The sequence below is a fragment of the Grammomys surdaster genome, unplaced genomic scaffold (genome assembly GCF_004785775.1).
Source record: "Grammomys surdaster isolate TR1022 unplaced genomic scaffold, NIH_TR_1.0 125940, whole genome shotgun sequence".
In the NCBI taxonomy this organism is placed as follows: Eukaryota; Metazoa; Chordata; class Mammalia; order Rodentia; family Muridae; genus Grammomys; species Grammomys surdaster.
Window position 1 is genome coordinate 623,751 of NW_021620762.1, and position 9,853 is coordinate 633,603.

Here is a 9,853-nt window from a genome sequence, read left to right on the forward strand (position 1 = left end):
CTTGTGTGGGCAGTGAGCGGTGTGTGGCCATGTGCTGGGGCGCTTGTGTGAGCGTGAGCTGGGATGCTTGTGTGGGCAGTGAGCGGTGTGTGGCCATGTGCTGGGGCACTTGTGTGAGCGTGAGCTGGGGTGCTTGTGTGGGCAGTGAGCGGTGTGTGGGCATGTGCTGGGGCACTTGTGTGAGCGTGAGCTGGGGTGCTTGTTGAAGTGTCCTTTCCTTTTCCTTTTTATTTCTAACCAACAACACTCTCTGGTCTTCTTCTGCTGTCCCCTCTCTCCACCAACCCCCCCCCCTTTTTTTTTCTTCTGTCCCTTCATTCATCATTTTGGGCTCATTTTATTTTATTTTCAATTTTATTTTCCCTCTTCACTCACGGACACCTTCTTTTAGACCACCAAGTTTTTATTTATGTCAATAACTGCAGGCCAGCACCCTGCGGAGGGCGACCGGCAATGACATCGGTTCACCTTCCCCCTCAGCATTCTGCGACCTCACCTCCCCCATGAAAGCCACCCACCCCGTCGTTGCCTCCACTGGGCCTGTCAGTAAAACCAGGTGAGCTTGGGGACAGGCCCTGGGTGACGACTCCCTTCCCTCCTGTGGTTCCGTGCGCCTGCTGGTAAAGAGCCATGGATCATCGAGGACAGAGGCCACCCTGTCCATCCCTGTCTGGAAAAAGAGCCTCAGTGGGGCAGAGTTGTTAGTCTTCAGAGTCTTGGATTTTCGGCCTGCCTGCCCCATCTTTCAAGGCCAAGAGTAAATGTAATTCTTGGTTGAGGTTTTGTAACTGCACTGTCCTGGCGTTTAGCCTCTCAGGCACTCAGACCCCCTGTGACCCTGGGAGCTCCTGCGGGGACATCTTTCCTGCCAGCGTCATCCCACATCTCTTGGCTGCTGGCTGCATGTCAGGCCTAGAGAAGGGAGACTGGGTTCTCGAGTGCTGTAGAATTGTCTAGAGACCTTTAATGTCATCTGTGACAATCTGCCCCAGTAAGGCGCTGGACTCCATGGTACCTGTATCCCTTAGGCAAGATGTGAGGACTCTTGACATTTGGTCACCTGGGCTCATGGGGCCCAAGCACCTTGGCAGCTAGGACACAGGAACTACGAGAGGGCACGAGTGAGGCTCTGTAGCACTGCAGGCTCCTCTTCTTCTCATCCTGAGTCAGCCTGTCCCAGAATGCTGTGACATACATTGCTGCCCTTACCCCCACCATGAACATGCATGCATCCTGTCTCTAGCATAACATTTGTGGAGTGTCCTTAAGTGTTAAGGTCCCCAAATGTTGGGGGAGTTGTTCATTTCTCTGTCATGTTTTCCTCATTTGAGACCGGGTCTTACCATAGATCAGGGTGGCCTCAGGCTTGAACATCCCTTCCCTGCCTCCTGAGTGCTGGGCTTAAAGCTGTGTGCCACCACACTTGGCATAAACTAGTCTGTTTTAACTATGTTTTAGATCTGTGTGTATGACTGTTTTACCTGCATGTACTTTATGCACCATGTGTGTGCCTAGTGTGCACAGAGGTCAGAGGGAGCTGCAGAGACAGGTGGATGTGAACCACCGGATGTCTGCTGGAAACTGAACCTGGGTTCTCAGCAAGAGCAGCAACTGTTCTTAACTGCTGAGCCATCTTTCAAGGCCAAGAGTAAATGTGTTTCTTGGTTGAAGTTTTGTGTGTGTGTGTTGGGATTGGGGGTTCAAGACAGATTTTTTTTTTTTTTTTTTTTTTTTAGTTTTTCGAGACAGGGTTTCTCTGTGTAGTCCTGGCTGTCCTGGAACTCACTATGTAGACCAGGTTGGCCTCGAACTCAGAAATCCGCCTGCCTCTGCCTCCCAAGTGCTGGGATTAAAGGCGTGTGCCACCACCGCCCAGCCCAGACTTTTTTTTTATATGACAGCCCTGGCTTTCCTAGAACCCAATGAGTAGACCAGGCTGGCCTCTTAAACTCAGAGAGATCCACCTGGAGTCCGGGACTAGAGGTTCACGCCACTACCCTGGCTAGTGTAAATGGTTGTTAAGCTCCAGCAGACACTTAAGAGTGACGCTAATGCAGGTTGCACACGAGTCTGGTCTGGTTTGGGTGATGGTGAGGGCAGGCTCCACGAATTCACCAACCCTCTGAGGTGACAACACAGGTAGGTGTGCCTTGTCTGCTTGGCCCCCGCCTTATGCCTCCTATAGTATTTGCCTCTGTGAAATTGGGTTTCCACCCTGCACCCCAAATTCAGAGAAACATCACTGTGTGATGCTTGACTCTGTTTGCTGTCCTTGGGGTGTTCAGTCCCTAAGGGAACTGCTGCAGCCTCTGGAGAGTAAAAGATAAATCTCATAGGATGCTGGGTTTGGTTTGGTTTGGTTGGTGTTTTACTTAGTGACATTTCCCCTCTTAACTCATTTGAGGTGGAAATCTGAACCATTAGAATTTGGTTCCTTTGTTTTGCTTTTCATCTTTGTTGTTACTGTTACCTTGTCTGGAAGGGATGGCTTTTGGTTTTGGTTATGAGACAGGATCTCAACTCTATCACCCTGGCTGGCTAGGAACTTGCAGAGCTTCATCTGACTCTTCCTCCCAAGGGCTGGGATTGAAGCTTAGGTGGGGTTGTCCCCTGGTCTTGTTCACTATAGCGCAGGTGGGAGTCATGTTTGCTGTGTACCGGAGGATGACCCGATCCTCCCCTCTGTCCCTGCGTCCTGGGAGCAGGCACCACCACACTCACGTGTATGCTGAGCTTCCGTCATGTTGGACACGTGGTGTTTTGTGTTGTTTGTCTGTTTTAGTCAAGCTGTCCTGTGGGTTAGACTTCAGCTCATTTAGTAGTGAAGGCTAGCCATGAGTGCTTAATTGTTTTGCCTACACCTCTCAGTGCTAGGACTACAGGTACGTACCGACATGCCTGGATAAAAAGCTAGGATTTCTCATCCTCAGACCTGTGCTGGAGCCGCCCCATGCCGCAGTGCTTACTTGGCAAGGCTGAGGTTTTTGGTTCCATTTTCAGCACTACTTCAAAAAAAAAAAAAAAAAAAAAAGGTCTTGTAACAAGAAACTGAGATGTGTTGCTTTTATTTGAGTTTAGGTAGACTTTACTTAGCTTGCCTTTAAAAATCATGGAATTTTGTTTGTGTGTGTCTAAGAATTACAAAGACAGCCGGGTGGTGGTGGCGCACGCCTTTAGTCCCAGCACTTGGGAGGCAGAGGCAGGCGGATTTCTGAGTTCGAGGCCAGCCTGGTCTACAGAGTGAGTTCCAGGACAGCCAGGGCTACACAGAGAAATCCTGTCTCGAAAAACCAAAAAAAAAAAGAATTACAAAGACAAAGTAACCCTTTAAAATTCTAGAGTAAGTTGGGTGTGCTGGGGCTCACATTTAATCCCAGCACTCTGGAGGCAGAGATGGGCCTTTCTGTGAGTTCGAGGCCAGCCTGGTCTACAAAACTAGTTCCAGAACTGCCAGAGCTACACAAACATTGTCTCAAACCCACGACTCTAAGGTGTAAAGGGAGGTGGCTGAGGTAGGGAGAGGAGTGGCATGTGGGCAGATCCTCTCAGTGACTCTCTCTGTCCACTGTCTCCAGGGCTGCTGCGCCTGCTCCCCGACCATCCACCCACCCCCACTCTGCATCACTGTCCAGTAGTAGTGCCAAGCCCTTAGGGACATCAGAGCCACAGAGCTGCTGCCCCTCTGCCTGGACGCCCCTGCCTCAGGTCAATGGACACTTCACGTCCCACTTACACCCACTGCCAGAGGCCAGTGAGGCCCTACACAGTCCCTCCAGAAAGAGGAAAAAGACCCCTAATGGAGATCCCCAGAGACTGGGCCTAGACACCCTCCTCCCACAGTGCCTCAGGGGAGCACCTGCCACAGCACGCAGGAAGAGAAAAAAGAAGTGCCTGGAGGGGGTGGGTGCCACAGCTCCCCAGCAGGAGAGCCAGCCTCAGGACCAGCCTTGGAGTTCCAGCTGTGGGGAGGAAGAGGGTATGCAGCCCCAGGTAAACGGTCATCAAGTGAGTCCCATTCTGGACAGTAACCACACGAGCAGCAGGAAAAGGAGGAAGAGGAAAAGGTCAGAAGCACTCAGTCAAGAAGCCACCCTGTCCCAGGACCTCCTTCAGCACAGGTAAGGGCAAGGCCTTCCCAAGTGGTGTGGGTTAACAATGTAGTGCTGGCCTGGGCACAGGGTGGAATGCCCTATGTCAGTGAGTGCCAGTTCCCCACATGGGTGGAAGAGGATAGCCACAGGGTCAGGTGGCCCCAGGCCAGGCTGTGGAATTGTAAGGTTGCAGCAGTGTCCTGTGTGTGCAGTGTACCTGTTCTGGAAAGAGCAAGAGAACCACGTGGTGTCTCTGACATCATGCTTAAGTGTGTCACTGTGGACAACAGCCCTCGTATGGCACAGCCAGTCAGGGTGGAACAAATCACCACACAGCACTGCAGACACAGTCTTTCCTCGGGGGCACTAGTGTGGAGCGTGGGTTTTTGTTTGTCTGTCTGTCTTGTATACATTGGTGTGAGGGTGTTAGATCCTTTGGAACTGGAGGTATAGACAGTTGTGCGCTGCCAGTCAGTGCTGGAAATTGAACCTGTGTCCTCTGGAAGAGCAGCCAGTGCTCTTCACCATTAAGCCATGTCTCCAGCCCCACTGTGGTTTTATTCTGAGTATTTACCATTTTTTTATTTCATTCATTCATTCATTCGTGTGTGTGTGTGTGTGTGTGTGTGTGTGTGTGTGTGTGTGTAGATCAGAAGACAACTTGTAGGTATTAAGTTTTCTCCTTCTACCATGTAGGTTCCAGGGATCAGATTCAAGTTGTCAGCCCTGATGGCAAGCACATTTACCCAACTGAGCCATCTCAACAGCCTTTCTAGGAGCTATATTTCTTTGATTACATGTGTGTGTGCATGTGAGCATCCTTGCACACCATAGAAGCAGTGGATAACTTGAGGTCAGCAGGCTTAGTGCCAGGTGCCTCTATTAGCTGAGCCGTCTCACACCGTCCTGAGGTGGAGCTGCTCTGGCCTGCAGTGGATCTCAGGTTCTGATCTGCTCCCTCTCCTGGCTCCCCACAGCTGCTCCCCTGCAGACCACAGTGAGCCTGAGGCCAGGACAGAGTTGCAGAAGAAGAAGAAGAAGAAAAGACGAAAAAGAAGGCCTGAGCCACAGCAGGAAGAAGAGAGCGAGCACCCAGAGCGCCAGAGGAGCCCAAGGCTCAGTGTCACCCCAGCCCCTGAGTTGAGTGTGAATGGCCATCTTCCTAGTGAGCGCTTGGGTAAGGATCCTACGGACAGCTGCAGAGGTGGCAGCTTACTGTCCTTCATTGCAGGCCACTAGGAGCCCTGACCACAGGTCTCCATTGGTTGCCAGCAAATACCTAAGACATCAGTTATTTTAGAGAGAAGGCATGGCTGGGCGTGGTGGCCAAAGTGTATAATCCCAGAGAGAGCATGGGAGACAGGCAGGCATTCTGTTCCATGTGCCCTGCATTCTGGGCCTGTGCTGCAGCTCATCTCAGTGGTACATGACAGAGAAAAGCTGTTCATTTGCAGTCTGGAAGCCAAAGAGAGCAAAAGGTCCCAGCTACATCATGCTTTTGTGTCTGATTGAGGCTGGGGTCTCTGTTCTGGCTTTTTGTCATTTTCTTTTCTCACGAATGGCCTTGGGTAAGATCATCACTAGAGAGTGAGCATCTGCTGGCACCAGATTCTGCAATGCCATGACCAGGATGTATGGTTGTTTCTTCAGTGATTTGGTTCTACCCTGTCCTGTGATTTCAGGGCTGGGACAAGTACCTCTCGTTACCTGGAACAGAAGTCAAGAACCCGATGTGGTCCAGGAGTTGCTTCAGGACTCATCTGATACGGCTTATGGGAGAAAAGGTGTGGTCTGTGGCAGGGTGGCACTCCCTAGAGACTGGCATCTAGGTTGTGGGAGGTGGTGGTCCTGGTGTGCTGTGAGATACCGTTTAAAGAGTCAAACAGTTGTTGAATCCGGTTTAACCCGACCCCGGCTGTTGCCACAGTGGGAGAATCTGTTCAGAACCGAAAGGCCCGAGAGCAGGACAACAAGGGGACTCCAGACCCAGGCCAGAGGGTGGGATGATGAAGCTCCTCCGGCACTAGTGTTGGCAGGCTCGACTGGGGCCATGCTTCGCAGGGCAGACTTGAGACGTGAACAAAAGAGCCTTTTTCTAAAGTGGGAGCACACAGGTTATAGAGAGGGGTTTGCAGCTGGAGTACACAGTGCTCACACCATGGGTCATGTGACCTCCCTTCATTTTCTTCTATTAAGAGACAGTCAGAAACCTAAAGTGGTTAGAATAGACGGGCCATGGTAGAAAGGGAGTCCTGAGGAGAGTCTGCAGGTGACTGGGACCCACAGGCACTGACAGAATATGTCTTGTACAGTTCTGACCTGGGACGGGGAGCCTTCAGCCGTCAGTCAGGACGCCATCAAAGACAGCAGATTGGCCCGGACCCAGACCGTGGTTGATGACTGGGATGAAGAGTTTGATCGCGGGAAGGTATGGCGACTGTAAACTGGGGCAGCAGGCAGCCATGGTTCTGCCTGAACTTTGATAGCAGCTTGTAGTGCAGTCGTGCACAAAGCAGTTGAGGCTGGGCCAGTTGTGCCTTCAGTACCCTGGCAGGTGTGGGAAAGGAAAGTAGGGATGGTGGGACCTCCATCAGAGGGTGGCGTGGTAACAGTATCTATGTCCAGGAGGCACATACCGTGTATGCAGTAAGCCTCCAAGGCTTGAAAATGTCCTCTCTGGCCGGGCAGTGGTGGCGCACGCCTTTAATCCCAGCACTTGGGAGGCAGAGGCAGGTGGATTTCTGAGTTCGAGGCCAGCCTGGTCTACAGAGTTAAGTTCCAGGACAGCCAAGGCTATACAGAGAAACTCTGTCTCGAAAAACCAAAACCAAAAACAACAACAATAAAAAAAAAAAACCGAAAATGTCCTCTTTGGGAACTGTGACACTGTGATTCTTGATTTAGGAAAAGAAAATCAAAAAGTTCAAAAGAGAAAAGAAGAGAAACTTCAATGCCTTCCAGAAGCTTCAAAGTAGACGCAACTTCTGGTCTGTGACTCACCCAGCAAAGGTTGCCAGCCTCAGTTACCGCCGCTGAGCTCGCTGCGGTTGGTAGAGGTCAGCTTGGGTGGGTGTGTGTCTGCTGTGTGTATCGGTGGTCTGTGGTATGTGTGTACTGGTGTGTACCTCTGTATTGTATATCTGTCTCTGTGTTAGCTCATATGTGTATATCTGGCGTGCATGCAGCATGTATAAGTCTCTGGTGTGTGCATCTGGTATGTGTGTGGTCTGTGGTGTATGTGTGTGTGGTATATAGCTGTCTGTGGTATGTGTGTCTTGTATGTATGCAGCATGTGTGGCCTGTGGTATGTATAGTGTCTGACCATTTGGTATATTTGGTCTGTCTGGTGTGTATGGTATGTTTGGTGTCGAGTATGTCTGGTGCATGAGTTTTGGGTGTGTGTCCTGTGTCTGGTATGTTCTAGTTATTTGTAGTTGTGACTGTATCTTTTGAAGTACCCAGGGATATAATAAGATTGTCACCTCTCTTCTCACCAGGTAGACCAGTGTGCCAGTGCCACAGTATCCAGAGCTGTCACATCACATCCTTGGAACTGTCTACTTGGGTCTGAGAAGCAGCCTAGTGCAGTCTCCACTGCACTGAGCCTGCCATGGTTGGAGGCTCCCGGTCGCACTGTTGACAGATGATCCAGTGTAGATGCTCACAGGTGATTTCATGTGGAACCTCACAAGAGAAAACCTGGCCTGTGGTGTCGTGCTGACAGAAACCTTGGAGACCTCTAGAAAGGTTGAGCATCTTCCTCATAGACCCTGGGGTCTAGGTAGGAAAACTGTCCCTGCTCTGGGTCTGTCTGACAAGGAACTGAGGCCAGCATCTCCCAGCATGTCCTTGGCTCAGAATGGTGACATTTGGTGGTGCCTTTTCTGGTGAGCCTTCCTTTCCTCTCTGAAGCTGGAGCTGTCTCGGGGCTCTCCTCAGAGGGACCTCTGTATGACTGACTGTCGGCTGCAGCAAGAACAAGCCCTGCTGACTGCACTGCCCCCACCCCCACCCCCAAAGTGCATCTCCTTGAAAGAGCGCCACACCTTCTAGAAAGCTGCAGCTGCTGGGCATGGGAGAATCTTGAAATAATACGTGCCAGCCCCTCTGCTTCTAAGGCTGCCAGCACTGCAGGGAGACTGTGAAGCTCCTACATCTGCCATAACCTGTGGGTCTCTGTAAGGTGGCGGTCTTTGGAGACGAATTCTCCGTTATTTTACTACTTAACGATAAAGCCTTTATTTTTGACCAGGCCTGTGGCTACCAGTAGCAATATGTTTCCCTGATATGCAGACACTGGCTTTGTTTGCTCAATTTTGTGAGTGCTTTGAAATTGACATGGTTGCCTTCCCTGTCTTGCTCAAGCTGCCCCTGTAGGCTTAGGGTTAACAAACAAGACTCCTCAACGAGGGAAGACATCACCCAGAAGATGGAAGGTACCAGAAGGTTCCTCTTCATGGGGTGCATCTCTTTGTTCCCAGAGTCCTAGCCTGCTCTGGGCTGGGCTTCTTAGGCTAGGCCTTTTGGGAGGGGCAGGGCTGCCTTCTCATTCCCACGTGTAGTGTTCTGTTCAGCTGCCGGCTCAGGGTCTCACTTGCTTCAGATGTGGGAAAAAAGACTTGTGTTCTCCATGGCCCAGAGGTGAGGTCATGTTTCCATGTGGGTGTTTCCTTCCTGTTTGTTTCTTTCCCTTTAGAAGAAAGGAGAGAACAGGGCTCCATGGTGGGTCCGCTGGGTGAGTTTTCCAGCTAAATGTGATCGTCTTTATGTGGTCGCTGTTCTGAATTATTATGTCCAGGCATGCTGTGGGCTCCGTGTTATCTCGGAGGGAGGCAAGCACCTCCAGAGGCAGGGATGGTCTCTTCTCCTGAGGTACTGCCGTCCTTCCTGTAGCAGCTGCTTCTGGGGTGCATTTGTTTTCCTTACAATGTTCTCTAGTAGAAAGCTGTATTGCTGCCAGCACAGAACTGATCTGTCTCCTGTGTCTCCTCCAGACTGGCTCCTTTGTGCACTAGATTATACAGTATAAAGTCTCCTCCAGGAGCATATGTCCTCTGCCTCTGGGGCAGTCATGATCCCCCATCTGCCACCCTGACTTCTGGCAGCGTGTGTTGTTGTCAGTGAAGGCAAGTCCTTTCCTTCCTTAGAAGCCATTAGGAACAGACCATGGGTGGAATGAGTTCTTGGTGACGGACTGACAAATAGCTGAAGCTTTTCTAAAAGTAGTCATTTTGTTAAATCAAATCAGTTTGAACTTTGTGCTGTGCTTGGCGGTAGATGTGGCGAGGCCCACTTGCAGAGGGCCACCCCTCCTGGTGTTTCTGTTCTTGCGCAACTGCCTGTTAGGGGCTCTTTCCATCCAACATCCTGTGTGGCTGCGTCTGTATGTGTGCAGGAATCCCCGTACTCTTCCACTTCCTCTTCAGGGTCCCCAGATATTACCAAAATCTTGGTGCAATAAAGTAATGCATTTTTTTGTGATTCCTTTCTGTCTCTGCCTTGTCCTTTCGTTTTTAAAAAGGTGTGCCCCAGCAGTGACTAGGAGGCATCCCCAGGTCAGGTGGATGTGTTTCCATGCTGCTTTCAGGTGACCATCCATAGCTAAGTTGAGGAGCACCATTGCTTGAGCCTAGGTTATAAGGGCCATCTTGGACAAAGAAATCTATTTAAGTTTATCCCCAAACTGTAGATTTAAGACTGAAGACAACCACTGGTTCTTTAAACCTTGGGAGTGGTTTGAAGTGAATAGTGGAGAACACAAA

At 50.7% G+C, this 9,853-nt stretch overlaps 1 protein-coding gene across 4 annotated transcripts in view; it reads left to right on the forward strand.

Annotated features, from left to right (window-relative positions):
- Usp36 (ubiquitin specific peptidase 36) overlaps positions 1–9,572 on the forward strand; it is a 32,375-nt gene extending 22,803 nt beyond the window's left edge. For 2 of the 4 annotated variants that reach the window (XM_028752870.1, XM_028752871.1), the window contains 7 exons: positions 426–556; positions 3,576–4,118; positions 5,069–5,268; positions 5,774–5,875; positions 6,404–6,519; positions 6,996–7,147; positions 7,589–9,572. In XM_028752870.1, the coding sequence (XP_028608703.1) occupies positions 426–556; positions 3,576–4,118; positions 5,069–5,268; positions 5,774–5,875; positions 6,404–6,519; positions 6,996–7,127 (1,224 nt within the window). In that variant the 3' untranslated portion in view covers positions 7,128–7,147; positions 7,589–9,572. Of the gene's footprint in view, positions 1–425; positions 557–3,575; positions 4,119–5,068; positions 5,269–5,773; positions 5,876–6,403; positions 6,520–6,995; positions 7,158–7,588 lie in introns of all 4 variants that reach the window. The other 2 variants (XM_028752872.1, XM_028752873.1) reach the window with 2 other exon arrangements.
- The last annotated feature ends 281 nt before the right edge of the window (positions 9,573–9,853 follow it).